The sequence below is a fragment of the Echiichthys vipera genome (assembly GCF_963691815.1).
Source record: "Echiichthys vipera genome assembly, chromosome: 7".
In the NCBI taxonomy this organism is placed as follows: Eukaryota; Metazoa; Chordata; class Actinopteri; order Perciformes; family Trachinidae; genus Echiichthys; species Echiichthys vipera.
This window is the reverse complement of record NC_139832.1, coordinates 833,832-851,331: the sequence shown is the minus strand read 5'-3', so window position 1 is coordinate 851,331 and position 17,500 is coordinate 833,832. Positions and strand designations below refer to the sequence as shown.

At 47.6% G+C, this 17,500-nt stretch overlaps 1 protein-coding gene across 1 annotated transcript in view; it reads right to left on the bottom strand.

The window, feature by feature from the left end:
- Nucleotides 1-17,500, bottom strand: part of itga11b (integrin, alpha 11b) — a 54,009-nt gene that overhangs the window by 28,602 nt on the left and 7,907 nt on the right. The window contains exons 3-7 of the mRNA XM_083916558.1: nucleotides 3,574-3,683; nucleotides 2,031-2,122; nucleotides 1,188-1,302; nucleotides 941-1,068; nucleotides 1-43 (exon numbers count right to left, since the gene is read on the bottom strand). The exon at nucleotides 1-43 is cut by the window's left edge and continues 106 nt beyond it. Coding sequence (XP_083772684.1) covers nucleotides 1-43; nucleotides 941-1,068; nucleotides 1,188-1,302; nucleotides 2,031-2,122; nucleotides 3,574-3,683 — 488 coding nt within the window. The remainder of the gene's footprint in view (nucleotides 44-940; nucleotides 1,069-1,187; nucleotides 1,303-2,030; nucleotides 2,123-3,573; nucleotides 3,684-17,500) is intronic.

Sequence of the window (17,500 nt, the reverse complement as noted above, 5' to 3'; positions counted from 1 at the left end):
TGAACTCATGGACCACCGTGGAGCCGTACTGGACCACACCCACCTGCAGCCAAAACACACCAGTCCAAACCTGAACCCCACACCTGAAGGTCTCACCGCATCTGAAGGTCTCAATGCACCTGAAGGTCTCACCGCACCTGAAGGTCTCAACGCACCTGAAGGTCTCAATGCACCTGAAGGTCTCAATGCACCTGAAGGTCTCAATGCACCTGAAGGTCTCACACCTAACTCCACCACATCTAACTCACAGGACACCTGCTCAGAGACCTTTCCCTCCTTAAGCCTTCAGGCCGGCTTCCAGTAACAACAGTCCAAACCTGTGACCACTCATCCTTTTTGTTTTTTAACAATTTTTACATCTCATCTCATCTTCAATCTCTTATCCGGGGGAGGGTCGCTGCTTTAGCAGGGGACCCCAAACTTCCCTTTCCCGGGCCACAGTAACCAGCTCTAACTGGGGGATCCTGAGGTGTTCCCAGGCCAGTGCGGAGATCTAATCTCTCCACCTGGTCCTGGGTCTTCCCCGAGGCCTCCTCCCAGCTGGACGTGCCTGGAACACCTCCCTAGGGAGGCGCCCAGGGTTCATCCAGACCAGATGATCCTGAACCACCTCAACTGGCTCCTTTCAACACAAAGGAGCAGCGGCTCTACTCCGAGTTCCTCACGGATGCTGAACTTCTCCCCCTCTCTCTAAGGGAGACTCCAGACCCCCTCCTGAGGCTTTAAATGAATGAGTGGAACTGACGAGACGCTAAAACTACAGCTCATCATGAACGTGTTCATCTAAAAACAACCAACTGAACAACAGAGGAATAAAAGGAAGACTGTGTCGTTACAGAAGGATCAGTCTCCGATCAGGCGGGGACGATGTCTTTACCGTCTTTAATGAACTCTCAGGTGTTTTTGCAGTGGACTGTTTGGGATTCAGCGATGAACCGACCTGCGTCTGACCTGGGCCGATGTAGAACTTCTGCAGGACGGTGATGAGGAAGTCCTGGACCTCGTACCACGGATAGATGGAGTTAGAACCGTCCAAAACGATCACGATGTCCATGAATGTCTCACACCCTGAAATATAACATGAACAAGATGATGGATGGATGAAGTGATGGATGAACGATGGCTGAGGTTTACAGTTGTGTGTGTGTGTGTGTGTGTGTGTGTGTGTGTGTGTGTGTGTGTATTACTCTGCAGGGCTGGTGCGATGGTGTGGGACAGTCTGAAGTTGCGGCTGACTCTGGAGCAGATCCCGGTGCTGTACAGGGAGCTTCCACACTCGTGAGACCAGAGCGGTCCGCAGGTCTGAGGACACGTTCACACACAGCAGGACTAAACACACTGAAGTCAAACGTAAAAACATTCAAAGTGAAGTCTGTGAATGTTCTCGTGTGTCCAGGTCGTCGTTCTGCTAAAAGCAAGTTCAGTCCAAAGCAACTGGACCTGGTTCTTTGTCAGGAAGACGTTTCACCTCTGATCCAAGAGGCTTCATCAGTTCATGTACACATCTGACCAGGACCAGGACCAGGACCAGGACCAGGACCAGGACCAGGACCAGGACCAGGCTGGGACTGGACCAGGACCAGGACCAGGACCAGGACCTGGACCAGGACCAGAACCAGGACCAGGACCAGGACCAGGCTGGGACTGGTCCAACTATCTGGTGTGGAGATCCAGGTATTTAACCTCTCACAAGGGCGATGAGAGGGTCGTTGCCACTATAACAACGGTCGTTGGCACTTGGCACACAAAGGGTTCCAGTGACATCATCAGCCTTGTGAAAGGTTAAATACCTGGATCGCCACACCAGAGAGTTGGACCAGTCCCAGCCTGGTCCTGGTCCTGGTCCTTGTCCTGGTCCTGGTCCAGTCCCAGCCTGGTCCTGGTCCTGGTCAGATGTGTACATGAACTGATGAAGCCTCTTGGATCAGAGGTGAAACGTCTTCCTGACAAAGAACCAGGTCCAGTTGCTTTGGACTGAACTTGCTTTGGGGACTCGGAGTGAAGCTGAGCCGGCTTGCAGGAAGTCTCACCACAAAGCTGCTGTCCTTGGGGTTGGACGTCAGCGTCAGTCCCAGCCTCATCTTGTCTTTCCTCTCCGACACGTTGTCCAGAGAAAGTTTCCCTGATTCAAAAACACCAAACTTTACTCAGTGAACTCACAAAGATCTTCAGAAACATCGAACCATCAGAGTTTAAGGGACGACGCATCAGGACCAGGATCCTCTTGAGTCTTGTGTCGCGTTTCGCCGCAATAATGAAGCATTACGTATTTTCTTTGGCAGCTGAAGTTCATTTAGTTTGAGCACTTTTACTGAAGTAACTGTGTCATCGGGTATCCCTGTCCGGACGGATCCGGTCTCCCGCAGTTTCCGTTCTTTTCGTGGTGCTTTTACCGTTCGATCGCCACTGAAGTGGAAGTATAATTAATTTACACACTCTTAAGAGTCTCCAGGGTAAATTTCATATTCGTGCATGAACGTTTCTGTGTCAGATTATCAAAATAAAGTGACGCTGACGAGAGAAAGCAGTCAGAACATTTGGGCGACGCTCAGCCTGAGCGGCTCAGGTGCTGGTTTACATTCAACATGACTTTACGCTTTATTTTGGAGCTGTTAAAGCATGGGCTTTTATTGTGAAGGACTGAAGTTTGGTCCTGGATGTTTAGACTACATTGATGTCTGATATTTAATTGATTGATATTTTTTAAAATAAAAAACACCCACAGGCGTTTTGAGGGGAACAGAATGAAAGTTTTGCTTTTCCATTAAAAAATATCTTTAGTTTGACAATGACTTTCTGTCACGTTCTGTTTTCATTGTAGAAGCAGTTCAGTCTGACGTAACACCCTTTCAAAATAAGACTTCCGGGTCCAAACGCTCCGTTGAAACAAAACAGAACCAACGTCCGAACATGTGAAGGATCAGCTCTTTGCTCAGTTCAGTTTGACTCTTTTTCATCCAGAAGAAAAAGGGTCAAAGGCCAAATATGATGTTTTTAAAAACTCTGTTCAAACAACAGGAACACGACACTGAGGAGAAACACGAGGCCTGGAGCGGAAATCTTATTCTGAAAGGGCGTTACGTCACGACTGAACAGCCAATAGCGTTGGACATTTCTGGTTGCCGGGGTCGTCTGTTGTTGTTGTTGTTGTTGTTGTTGTTGTTGTTGTTGTTGAGCTGAGAGCTAAAGGATCACAAACCACTCACAGAAAGACTCCAGCTGCAGACCGGCTAACGTTAAATAAACTAACGGAGTCGTTCCCGTGTTTGATTCCTCACTGACGTGGAGCAGGCTGATCACCGACACTCGACACCCAACCTGGCAACACGACTGCTGGAGTTATGTTTTGTTGTTGCGACGACGATCTGGAGACTCAAGATGGAGCCGTTCTGCTCGTTCTCCAGATTCAACCTTAAAATATTTCTCCCTCTAAACTTGTTGCTCCTCGTGATGAAAGCATCATCGACAAACACGACCCTTCATGCTTCGGTGTGCAGCACCAGCGTCTGTAAATACTCTGTAAACACTTGAGACTGCTGCTCTGTGCAGCACCAGCGTCACCGTGTTGCTCACCGAGGTTGAGTCGGCTGCAGTTGGCAGAGTTTCTGGTGTCCAGAGGGCACCTGAACACATCACCAGTCTGCTGCTTCCCCGTGGATTCAAAGGGAGCGCCGACCAGCAACCTGGAAGACACACACACACACACACACACACGCACACACACACACACACACACACACACACCTGAGGCACACTGTGATGTTTGTGTTTGATGAACAACACAGTTTAAAAACGTTTTGGAGAATATTTGTGATAAAAACGGTGAATTTATTAATAATATTTAATCAACTAACAGAGAAAATAACCATTTTAACAAACATCAGCATCATTACAACGTTATTTTTCTAAACTTCAATTAAAATCAAACTTTAAATCACATTTAATATAAAGGAGATGGGAAATATTGTGACCCGAGGACGCGCAGGTTCAACCGTCCGTGCTACGGCGTCTTCTACGCCGTCGTCTACGCCGTGGAACACGCGGCTGCACGACCACATCACAGAACGCATGTCCGCGTGTCCAGGATCAGACTTCACTTATTCACGTCATGACAAAAAATAATGCACAGTCATTTGTGTGTACTTCATGTCTTTATTTTGAGGGTTTTCTGTCATTGTAATCTTAAAATGCTCCTAATGATAATAATAATATTAATAATAACAATAATAATAATAATGAGCGTATGGATAGAAGGTATCAAAGAAATCCAACAGGTGTTGAAACTCATCAATATTCATTGGCTGAGCTTCCCGCCTGTCATCGTCACAGCGTCCCTTCAGTTTCTGCCGTCACCGCTCGAGTGGCGTCTCTCTGCAGAGACGGAGCGACAGAGCGTCTGTGACAGAGAGCGAGGAACGAAGAAGAACGGATGAGTCAAGAGGAGAGATGCCGGTCAACACGGGTGGGGGTCTCCAGAGATGGTGGAGGAGGCTGATGCAGCTTCATCCAGAGTAAACGCAGCATCCAGATGCTATCAGCATGCTATCAGTTAGCATTGACTTTAGTTCTGGAATACTGTGTTATTTGTGCAAGGAAGATTAGCATTAGCATCAGCGCTAACGTCAGTGGTCACTTTCTCAGCGAACGCGTCGGGGAGGAGGGACGTCAGAGGCCAGGCAGCGGGAAGAGCGCGGGACTTTGGAGGGAGGAGGAGTTGATCATCAGCCTCCTGAGTCCGTCCTGATCTCTGAGCTCCGTTGTGTTTCACTCTCAGATCAGTCTGGTGACGTTTGAGCAGCGACCGAACCAATCAGCGTTGGTTTAGAGGTGGATTTAAGTGAAACGAGAAGAGACTGTTGAGTGTAAACAACATGGAGATGATGGGCTTTCCCGTCCTGCTGCCCCGGCGTCACACAGCGAGCAGGTCGTTGGTGGGAACCAGAGTAAACAACCCCACGGGGGGTTTCTGGGAAGAGGGTTGAGTCACACACCGGAGGAGATGCCACAGCAGAGTGCTAACCGTCAGTCCGCTAATGCGTCTCCCGTCCACATCAAACGGGCGCAGAGGCCACATCCTGCAGCGGCAGACACCAGCACGCCTCTTCATCCTCTGACATCACTCCATCACGCCGCTCGTTTCCTCAACAGGTGCTGTCATTTAGCTGTCGGGGGTAAAACCCCAGACCTTCACCTGCCCTCTGCTGCTGCTGCTTTATTGGGCTGTTAGTTACTTAAGTACTGATTTCCTGCAGCTCCTTAAAGTCTCTCAGCAGCTCGGCATTGTTCTGCAGGAGGTTCAGACGTGACGGGAACATGTTGCGGTCTGAGAGAGCTCAGTGTTTAAACACGGACAGACTCTGGAGCAGGCTTCTGTGCAGGTTTTGGTACCGGATGTGTTCGGCCTGCCAGATCCGACTCTGTATGGCAGTGATAGCATTAGCATTGTGCATTAGCATCATACTCTGTGACCAGATGCAGCATTTTCATTTCACTCATACATAGCTAAACAGTTTAGTGACTGGCTTGTTAGCTAGTTAGCTAATTCCTCCATGCTACACTGGCTACAAAATATGAGCCCAACAAAGTTGTAATCATTAAGCATTGGAAAGATATTCTGCAGAACGGATGAGCGGCGTGTGGCTTGAGTCCACAGAGATTGGCATCATCGTCGGCACGCGACGGTGGTTAGTGTGGCACTGGAGAGCAAAGTCCCCCACCAGACTCTGATTCTCCTCCTCTCCTCCCTGTTACATCCCACGATGGCGGTGTCATCGGCGTATTTCTGTATGTGACACAGCTCCGAGTTGTGGCAGAAGTCCGAAGTGTACAGGGTGAAGAGAAGAGGGGCCAGCACTGTGCCCTGAGGGGCTCCAGCACTGTGCCCTGAGGGGCTCCAGCACTGTGCCCTGAGGGGCTCCAACACTGTGATCTGAGGGGCTCCAGCACTGTGCCCTGAGGGGCTCCAGCACTGTGCCCTGAGAGGCTCCAGCACTGTGCCCTGAGGGGCTCCAGCACTGTGCCCTGAGGGGCTCCAGTGCTGCTGACCCCAGTATCAGACGCAGTGTCCTTCCCCCTGACGTACTGGGGCCTGTCAGTGAGGTGGTCTCTGACCCGGTCCACCAGATAGGGGTCCACTCCCATCCTGTTCACTTGGTCCTGGAGTAAAGGGGGTTGGATGGTGTTAAAGGCACCGGAGAAGTTGATGAAGATTTATGATATTTTAAGTCTTCTTTGCTGATGTTACTCTCTCAGCAGACGTGCATGCATAGCAATGCTAAAGTGTGTGTTTCAGGTCATAAACCATAACGGAAACCCAGATCTGGACTTTGTCTTTTCTTCTCTTTGAGTTTTGAAAAGACACTAAAGTCCGCAGCTCATTGGCCGAGCTGTAGCGGCGTCCGTCTGTTCAGTGTGAGGAGAAAACCCCCAAAGCAAACACACACACACACACACACACACACACAGATCCCAGCGTGAAGTCTGCCCGGCAACATAAACACTCGTCTCTGTAAACACAAGCGGCCGGAGGTTTGACCCCGGAGGTCGACAGGTTCCACCTCAGACACGACGCCGTCCTCAGACACGCAGCTCTGCTGGAGCAGACGTCCTCATGTTTGTTTATGAGTCTGCGTCTGTGGCTCAGAGGAACTGTTTGAGTTTAACATCTTCGTGCTTTCGTCTGTTCGATGTTTGGTTTTAGAGTAAAGTTTGGAGACGGTCGGGGTTCGGTGAAGTCGCTCACAGGTGGAACCGATAACATCAATGATTTAAGATCTTTCTACGGTCGTCAGAGTTTAACAGTTTAACTCTCTGGGACACTTGGAAATCAACCCCAGAGACCCTGGATCGATCTGATACAGGAGTCGATCTGAGGTCAAAGGTCGAGCGAACAGACAGCAGCGTTTCTCTTTGGTTGTTCCCCAAACGGGCCGTGGACAGGAAATGACCTCAGAACCGCCGTAGGCCTTGTGCTCGTACACGTGCGCACGCTCGTGCTCGTACACGTGCAAACGTGCTTTACTAAAGCCCACCTCTCCCAAACGGGCCGTGGACGGCAAGCGTGCCGCTCCTAGACGTGGTACGGTTGCACTCACACTGGTCAAAGGAACCAGACTTTAGCCGTGACACGTGTTTGGGCACAGGACGGAGGCACAGTGGGAGGGCGCCCTTAGTTACTGAGTGTTGACGTTAAAGACGATGTTGAGCGAAGGCAAAATCCGCCTCAAGCGAGCGTCAAATCTTTGTTGTGCACTTTAGAAAGTGTTATCTTTTATTAGTCGTACTTTATTTTGACTTCATGTGAAAAAGAAAGAAGATCCGGTGGTTAGTCGGCTTCACGCCTGCACACTTCACAGGACACTGCATCATCAGCGCGTTTCCATGAACGTGTTCGTAGCAGATCACAGGACGTCAGGTTCAGGTTCAGGTTCAGGTTCAGGTTCTTGTTTCTGGTTTGTTTCGTCAGTTTCCTGCTTTATTTTGAAGTTCTCTCCTGTCTTCCTGTGTCCTGATTGGTTCCACCTGTGCCGCCCTCCCCTGCTGCGTCTCGTCTGTAATTAGTCCGTCTGTTTGAACCCTGGTCCCCTGCTGCTCCTGGTGAGTTCATTCAGACAGTTTTGGGTGGAAGTCGTGTTTCCTGGTACCTGGGTGAGTTTGAGTGTGAGTGGGTGAGGGGACCAGACGCTTCTGCTGTCCCTGTTTCCACATCTGAAAGATCTGAAAATGGAATATGAATGTTGACCAAACGACACGTGTAGCTGCGCGCCCCACGACTGTTTTTGAATCTTTTCATCGACCAAATCTGCAGTAAACACTCCACCTCCGCATCACACCAACGTGAACCTTTCACCGCCATTGTTTGAAATGTCCGCGCATGGTCCCTCCTTCTTTTTTCTACGTCCCAACAGGCGCACAGGAAATGACCTCAGAACCGCCGTAGGCCTCGTGCTCGTACTCGTGCGCACGCTCGTGCTCGTACACGTGCAAACGTGCTTTACAAAAGCCCACCTCTCCCAAACGGGCCGTGGACGGCAAGCGTGCCGCTCCTAGACGTGGTACGGTTGCACTCGCACTGGTCAAAGGAACCAGACTTTAGCCGTGACACGTGCTGGGGCACGGTACGGAGGAACAGTGGGAGTGCGCCCTAAGTTACTGTGTGTTACTGTGATGACAGATCAATCTCTTCATTGTCTATAATCTTGAGCTGAGTTGTATTTGACAGGACGTCTTCCTCCGGTCCTTTAAAGCTGAACAGTCTGTGTTCGGCGACAGAGATCCAGTTCAGTTTGGCTCTGGTGACGACGGGGGAACTTGAAAACAGATGAGCGACGCATCTGTTTGAACGACAGAGTTCGTTTTTGGCCTTTTGAACATTTCTTCACAGACTGTTGCAGCCACTGAAGATCATTCAAACTAGGACTACAAACAGATCTGAATGCATTTAATGTGTTTTTACGTTGTGTTGGGTCAATCAGGTGTACGGTGTTTTGGCTTTCATTTGTCTTTGGGTGTGTTCGGGTAGGGAGGAACCTAAAACATGCAGGACAGTGGCTCTCCAGGACCTGAATCGCCCGCCCCTGGGTTTGGGTAATTTGCTGGATTATGTCTGTGAAAAATTGCGAAACAGGAAGTGCAACAACGCACAAAAAACAACAATTTTAGCCAAAAAAAAGTGACTGAAACAAACGTGGTGGTGGTGGATCGGTTGAGTAATCCCAGGGGATTGAACCCTGCTCCCCTGCATCAAAGCTCCCTGAGTTAGTCTTACACCACGTCACATGCTTCTACTGTAGGAAATACACTTATTCAGCATGTGGAACACACATAAATTACTGCACATTACTTCTCGTTGTTCTATGTGGGAATGGTCCCTGAGACGTCAGGATCTGGATCCTTTAACCTGCTGTAAAGCTCGGCGGTGTCTGCAGTCTGCAGGGTTCGGCTTCGTTCTGCTGTTCGCTCTGAACTCAACTTTATTTCTCAGGAACGAACAAACACCAGAAGTCGTTCACTGGTGAAACTTCTGCTTCTGCACACAGAGAAGATTCAGCAGCTCAGAGTTACAGAGACTCTCTCACAGCAGCAGCACGTTCTTGTTCCTGGACGTGAAAATGTGTTGATTTAAAGGTACAAACTCCAGCTCAGACGTCCTGTGTGGGGGTCAAAGGTCACCGACGGTTTATGTGTGCGAGGAAAACTCCTGAGCTGAACCGCGGAGGCTCGTCCGTCTGAACCGCACCAGACAAACACCTGAAACCTTAAATGTCACCATGCTGCGTAGAAAAACAACTCTGCACAATAACAATGTGGACTCCCCCCCTTTAAACACACACACACACACACACACACACACACAGGAGCGATGAGCGATGGGCTTCCCAGGGGGGGGGCTGGGGAATAACAAACCGCAGCACATAGTTTCCAGATCCGCGCTCTGCCCCGGGACGCAGGAGAAGCCGCGCGCGAGACAAATACTTTCCACTTATTTACCTGTGACTTCAAAGGCGAGGGATGCTGTAATCCTGGAGGACGGAGAGGAATTCATCAAACGCTTCCACGTCGTAAAAGCAAAGGAGACGGCGCGGAGACGCAGGAATGTGGCTCCAGCTCACCTGCAGACCGCAGACAGACGAGGGGACCACGGCGCGTTCTTCCTGCTTTATCTGTGAGCTGCCTTTGAAACGCTGCTCTCTGGTTCTTAACGTTAAACTTCGGTCTCTGAAGAAGCTTCTGACAGACGAGGACCCACGAGACGTGCAGCTCGACCCACCGCAGGATCGAAACCCAACAAAGCACCACTTATAAAAACGCTTTTATTCCATACAACTCTCTAAACTGCTTGAGGTGGTTTGTGTCGACACCCACGTCTACTTAAACACGTCCTCACAGCGCGGCGGTGACTCTCCGGTGTCAACGTTTACGCAACAAACGCACTTTAGACGTCGCTTTAACGACGACCCGGACCAATGAGAATATTCACAGGATACTTTAGACTCAGGAAAAGATTCTGGTTCAGGTTCAAATAAGTTTGTTTGAAACGTACCAACGTATTCTCAACAACAGGTTCCAAGGAGGAGGAGGCCTCGGGGAAGACCCAGGACCAGGTGGAGAGATTAGATCTCCACACTGGCCTGGGAACGCCTCAGGATCCCCCAGTTAGAGCTGGTTAATGTGGCCCGGGAAAGGGAAGTTTGGGGTCCCCTGCTGGAGCTGCTGCCCCTGAGACCTGATCCAGGATCAGAGGCTGAAGAGTGAGTGATGTTCGAAGGATATCGGATGAAAAGTGACGCACAAAGGTTCGTGTGACATCTTACGAAACAGAATATGATGCAGGAGACGAGCATAAGTGGATGGTGACGGTTCAGCATCAAAACCACTCTGTTAGGTTCAGACACCGAGCGTCCACCGCCCCGACCCTCCTCCCTGCAAGGAGATCAGCTCCTAAACTACAGCCCCTCACGTGAACATGTACAACACACACACACACACACACACACACACACACACACACACACACACACACACACACACACACACACACACACACACAATGTTTGCGTCACGTTTTGCAGCCTGAACTCGTGTGTGATGTTATTCTCAGGTTTTGCAACTCTGTACATTTTTGGAAGGTTTTTGTGTGAGGACTCAGAAAAACCAATGTTGTCATTTGCACAGATGTGTATAACGTCGGCCATGTTGGAATTTAAAAATGGCCGCCGTGAAACCCTAAGTCCTGTCATTTCTCGGCTTCTAAACGAGCGAGAACATGAGTTTAAAGTCTGTAAATCATTTTAAAACATTAACGCTTTAATGATGGAGTCTTGTAAATATGTTTTCCAACATGGCCGCCTTACTGTATCCACATCTGTGCAAATGGCAACATTGTTTTTTCTGATTCCTCACACGAAAACCTCTCCAAAAATGTAAAGGGCTGCAAATCCCCCAAAACCCAACAAGCGTTTAAATCATAATGTAGGAAGGAAGCTTTAAGGGCGCACTCCCACTGTGCCTCCGTCCCGTGCCCCGTGCTTTAGGGTCCTTGTCCCCCCCTCCAGGCCCGTTTGTACTCACACTACCTGGGCCTCGGAGAATGCTTCTTGCTGCCTATACGTCATCACGCCGTAACACGTCACACGCATTGATGACGTCATGGCGATGCGTGGCTTTGTTTCCAGATCTTTCCGTAGACCTCGGAGTTTTTGTGCGTCTTGTCGACTGTTTTTGAATCTTTTCATCGACCAAATCTGCAATAAACACTCCACCTCCGCATCACACCAACGTGAACCTTTCACCGCCATTGTTTGAAATGTCCGCGCATGGTCCCTCCTTCTTTTTTCTACGTCCCAACAGGCGCACAGGAAATGACCTCAGAACCGCCGTAGGCCTCGTGCTCGTTCAACGTGCGCACGCTCATGCTCGTACACGTGCGCACGCTCGTGCTCGTACACGTGCAAAAGTGCTTTACTAAAGCCCACCTCTCCCAAACGGGCCGTGGACGGCAAGCGTGCCGCTCCTAGACGTGGTACGGTTGCACTCACACTGGTCAAAGGAACCAGACTTTAGCCGTAACACCTGTTTTGGCGCGGTGCAGAAGGACAGTGTGAGTGCGCCCTTAGTATACCGACATTGAATTTGCAACATTTTGCCACAATTCTCCTAAATCTGCCCATATTTGGACACTTTCCTCTGCTACAGTGTTGCATCTGTGGCAGCTGCTAATGCAGCCACATCACAGTCTGCTGCACGGGGCTGTTTCCATCATAATCATGTGTTTTTATAAAGTGGACGGCACACAGGGGCGGGGCTACAGCCTCCAACGACGCACCTGCACACGACCATCGCTTTTTTGTTTTGATCAAAGTTCACTGAAGTTGTTGCCACTGGAAGTGAACGTTGTATTCTCCCGTAGAACGGCAGCGAGCGGGAGAACGCGTGACCTCTCAGATGAAACCAGGTGAGACGAGACGAGAGGAGCCAAAGTGAAATGAGACGAGACGAAGCGCTCGTGTGAAGCAGCAGGAGGTTAAAGTGTCTGTTCTGGAGTTTGAAGGATGAGACGCCGCAGAGCCAAGGACAAACTGTTCGAAGTCAGAGTCTGTGTGACGGCAGGATCGGACCGGGATTACCACATCCTAAATCATGGCGGCAGGAAAAGAGCGTAAATAACGTCCTGATGGGTTCATTTATCAGACGCATCGGTGGAAAACACGTCGTCCCAGCGTGAGTCACCGACGGCACACGAGACAACGAGCAACTTTCCTGGAAACCTTCAGTCGAGTTTCTTTGCCTGGACTCGTCTGACAGACTCACATAAACCCTGGACTCTGCAGGTAGCTGCATTTTTAAGCATTAACCGTCCCGTGTGCACCTGAAGGCACCACGGCGAGCTCCCACCAGCAAACTCCTGTAGTTTGATTCATAATGGAGGGAAAGATGATGTAAACAGACCAGTTCAGACTGGTTTCTGTGATGTAAACAGACCAGTTCAGACTGGTTTCTGTGATGTAAACAGACCAGTTCAGACTGGTTTCAGTGATGTAAACAGACCAGTTCAGACTGGTTTCTGTGATGTAAACAGACCAGTTCAGACTGGTTTCTATAGATGTAAACAGACCAGTTCAGACTGGTTTCAGTGATGTAAACAGACCAGTTCAGACTGGTTTCTGTGATGTAAACAGACCAGTTCAGACTGGTTTCTGTGATGTAAACAGACCAGTTCAGACTGGTTTCTGTGATGTAAACAGACCAGTTCAGACTGGTTTCTATAGATGTAAACAGACCAGTTCAGACTGGTTTCTATATATGTAAACAGACCAGTTCAGACTGATTTCTATGATGTAAACAGACCAGTTCAGACTGGTTTCTATAGATGTAAACAGACCAGTTCAGACTGGTTTCAGTGATGTAAACAGACCAGTTCAGACTGGTTTCTGTGATGTAAACAGACCAGTTCAGACTGGTTTCTATGATGTAAACAGACCAGTTCAGACTGGTTTCTGTGATGTAAACAGACCAGTTCAGACTGGTTTCAGTGATGTAAACAGACCAGTTCAGACTGGTTTCAGTGATGTAAACAGACCAGTTCAGACTGGTTTCTGTAGATGTAAACAGACCAGTTCAGACTGGTTTCTGTGATGTAAACAGACCAGTTCAGACTGGTTTCAGTGATGTAAACAGACCAGTTCAGACTGGTTTCTGTGATGTAAACAGACCAGTTCAGACTGGTTTCAGTGATGTAAACAGACCAGTTCAGACTGGTTTCTGTGATGTAAACAGACCAGTTCAGACTGGTTTCAGTGATGTAAACAGACCAGTTCAGACTGGTTTCTGTGATGTAAACAGACCAGTTCAGACTGGTTTCTATAGATGTAAACAGACCAGTTCAGACTGGTTTCAGTGATGTAAACAGACCAGTTCAGACTGGTTTCAGTGATGTAAACAGACCAGTTCAGACTGGTTTCTATAGATGTAAACAGACCAGTTCAGACTGGTTTCTGTGATGTAAACAGACCAGTTCAGACTGGTTTCTGTGATGTGAACAGACCAGTTCAGACTGGTTTCTGTGATGTAAACAGACCAGTTCAGACTGGTTTCTGTGATGTAAACAGACCAGTTCAGACTGGTTTCTGTGATGTAAACAGACCAGTTCAGACTGGTTTCTGTGATGTAAACAGACCAGTTCAGACTGGTTTCTGTGATGTAAACAGACCAGTTCAGACTGGTTTCTGTGATGTAAACAGACCAGTTCAGACTGGTTTCTGTGATGTAAACAGACCAGTTCAGACTGGTTTCTGTGATGTAAACAGACCAGTTCAGACTGGTTTCAGTGATGTAAACAGACCAGTTCAGACTGGTTTCTGTGATGTAAACAGACCAGTTCAGACTGGTTTCAGTGATGTAAACAGACCAGTTCAGACTGGTTTCAGTGATGTAAACAGACCAGTTCAGACTGGTTTCTATAGATGTAAACAGACCAGTTCAGACTGGTTTCTGTGATGTAAACAGACCAGTTCAGACTGGTTTCTGTGATGTAAACAGACCAGTTCAGACTGGTTTCTGTGATGTAAACAGACCAGTTCAGACTGGTTTCTATAGATGTAAACAGACCAGTTCAGACTGGTTTCTGTGATGTAAACAGACCAGTTCAGACTGGTTTCAGTGATGTAAACAGACCAGTTCAGACTGGTTTCAGTGATGTAAACAGACCAGTTCAGACTGGTTTCAGTGATGTAAACAGACCAGTTCAGACTGGTTTCAGTGATGTAAACAGACCAGTTCAGACTGGTTTCTGCGATGTAAACAGACCAGTTCAGACTGGTTTCAGTGATGTAAACAGACCAGTTCAGACTGGTTTCTGTGATGTAAACAGACCAGTTCAGACTGGTTTCTGTGATGTAAACAGACCAGTTCAGACTGGTTTCTGTGATGTGAACAGACCAGTTCAGACTGGTTTCAGTGATGTAAACAGACCAGTTCAGACTGGTTTCAGTGATGTAAACAGACCAGTTCAGACTGGTTTCAGTGATGTAAACAGACCAGTTCAGACTGGTTTCAGTGATGTCAACAGACCAGTTCAGACTGGTTTCTGTGATGTAAACAGACCAGTTCAGACTGGTTTCTGTGATGTGAACAGACCAGTTCAGACTGGTTTCAGTGATGTAAACAGACCAGTTCAGACTGGTTTCAGTGATGTAAACAGACCAGTTCAGACTGGTTTCTGTGATGTGAACAGACCAGTTCAGACTGGTTTCAGTGATGTAAACAGACCAGTTCAGACTGGTTTCAGTGATGTAAACAGACCAGTTCAGACTGGTTTCTGTGATGTAAACAGACCAGTTCAGACTGGTTTCAGTGATGTAAACAGACCAGTTCAGACTGGTTTCAGTGATGTAAACAGACCAGTTCAGACTGGTTTCTATAGATGTAAACAGACCAGTTCAGACTGGTTTCAGTGATGTAAACAGACCAGTTCAGACTGGTTTCAGTGATGTAAACAGACCAGTTCAGACTGGTTTCTGTGATGTAAACAGACCAGTTCAGACTGGTTTCAGTGATGTAAACAGACCAGTTCAGACTGGTTTCAGTGATGTAAACAGACCAGTTCAGACTGGTTTCTATAGATGTAAACAGACCAGTTCAGACTGGTTTCTGTGATGTAAACAGACCAGTTCAGACTGGTTTCTGTGATGTAAACAGACCAGTTCAGACTGGTTTCTATAGATGTAAACAGACCAGTTCAGACTGGTTTCTGTGATGTAAACAGACCAGTTCAGACTGGTTTCAGTGATGTAAACAGACCAGTTCAGACTGGTTTCAGTGATGTAAACAGACCAGTTCAGACTGGTTTCTGTGATGTAAACAGACCAGTTCAGACTGGTTTCTGTGATGTAAACAGACCAGTTCAGACTGGTTTCTGTGATTTGAACAGACCAGTTCAGACTGGTTTCAGTGATGTAAACAGACCAGTTCAGACTGGTTTCAGTGATGTAAACAGACCAGTTCAGACTGGTTTCTGTGATGTAAACAGACCAGTTCAGACTGGTTTCTGTGATGTAAACAGACCAGTTCAGACTGGTTTCTGTGATGTAAACAGACCAGTTCAGACTGGTTTCTGTGATGTAAACAGACCAGTTCAGACTGGTTTCTATAGATGTAAACAGACCAGTTCAGACTGGTTTCTATAGATGTAAACAGACCAGTTCAGACTGGTTTCTGTGATGTAAACAGACCAGTTCAGACTGGTTTCAGTGATGTAAACAGACCAGTTCAGACTGGTTTCTGTGATGTAAACAGACCAGTTCAGACTGGTTTCTGTGATGTAAACAGACCAGTTCAGACTGGTTTCAGTGATGTAAACAGACCAGTTCAGACTGGTTTCAGTGATGTAAACAGACCAGTTCAGACTGGTTTCTGTGATGTAAACAGACCAGTTCAGACTGGTTTCTGTGATGTAAACAGACCAGTTCAGACTGGTTTCTGTGATGTAAACAGACCAGTTCAGACTGGTTTCAGTGATGTAAACAGACCAGTTCAGACTGGTTTATGTGATGTAAACAGACCAGTTCAGACTGGTTTCTGTGATGTAAACAGACCAGTTCAGACTGGTTTCTGTGATGTAAACAGACCAGTTCAGACTGGTTTCTGTGATTTAAACAGACCAGTTCAGACTGGTTTCTATAGATGTAAACAGACCAGTTCAGACTGGTTTCAGTGATGTAAACAGACCAGTTCAGACTGGTTTCTATGATGTAAACAGACCAGTTCAGACTGGTTTCAGTGATGTAAACAGACCAGTTCAGACTGGTTTCTGTGATGTAAACAGACCAGTTCAGACTGGTTTCAGTGATGTAAACAGACCAGTTCAGACTGGTTTCTGTGATGTAAACAGACCAGTTCAGACTGGTTTCAGTGATGTAAACAGACCAGTTCAGACTGGTTTCTGTGATGTAAACAGACCAGTTCAGACTGGTTTCAGTGATGTAAACAGACCAGTTCAGACTGGTTTCTGTGATGTAAACAGACCAGTTCAGACTGGTTTCTGTGATGTAAACAGACCAGTTCAGACTGGTTTCTGTGATGTAAACAGACCAGTTCAGACTGGTTTCTGTGATGTAAACAGACCAGTTCAGACTGGTTTCTGTGATGTAAACAGACCAGTTCAGACTGGTTTCTGTGATGTAAACAGACCAGTTCAGACTGGTTTCTGTGATGTAAACAGACCAGTTCAGACTGGTTTCAGTGATGTAAACAGACCAGTTCAGACTGGTTTCTGTGATGTAAACAGACCAGTTCAGACTGGTTTCAGTGATGTAAACAGACCAGTTCAGACTGGTTTCAGTGATGTAAACAGACCAGTTCAGACTGGTTTCAGTGATGTAAACAGACCAGTTCAGACTGGTTTCTGTGATGTAAACAGACCAGTTCAGACTGGTTTCTGTGATGTAAACAGACCAGTTCAGACTGGTTTCAGTGATGTAAACAGACCAGTTCAGACTGGTTTCTATAGATGTAAACAGACCAGTTCAGACTGGTTTCAGTGATGTAAACAGACCAGTTCAGACTGGTTTCTGTGATGTAAACAGACCAGTTCAGACTGGTTTCTGTGATGTAAACAGACCAGTTCAGACTGGTTTCTGTGATGTAAACAGACCAGTTCAGACTGGTTTCAGTGATGTAAACAGACCAGTTCAGACTGGTTTCTGTGATGTAAACAGACCAGTTCAGACTGGTTTCTATGATGTAAACAGACCAGTTCAGACTGGTTTCAGTGATGTAAACAGACCAGTTCAGACTGGTTTCAGTGATGTAAACAGACCAGTTCAGACTGGTTTCAGTGATGTAAACAGACCAGTTCAGACTGGTTTCTATAGATGTAAACAGACCAGTTCAGACTGGTTTCTGTGATGTAAACAGACCAGTTCAGACTGGTTTCTATAGATGTAAACAGACCAGTTCAGACTGGTTTCTGTGATGTAAACAGACCAGTTCAGACTGGTTTCAG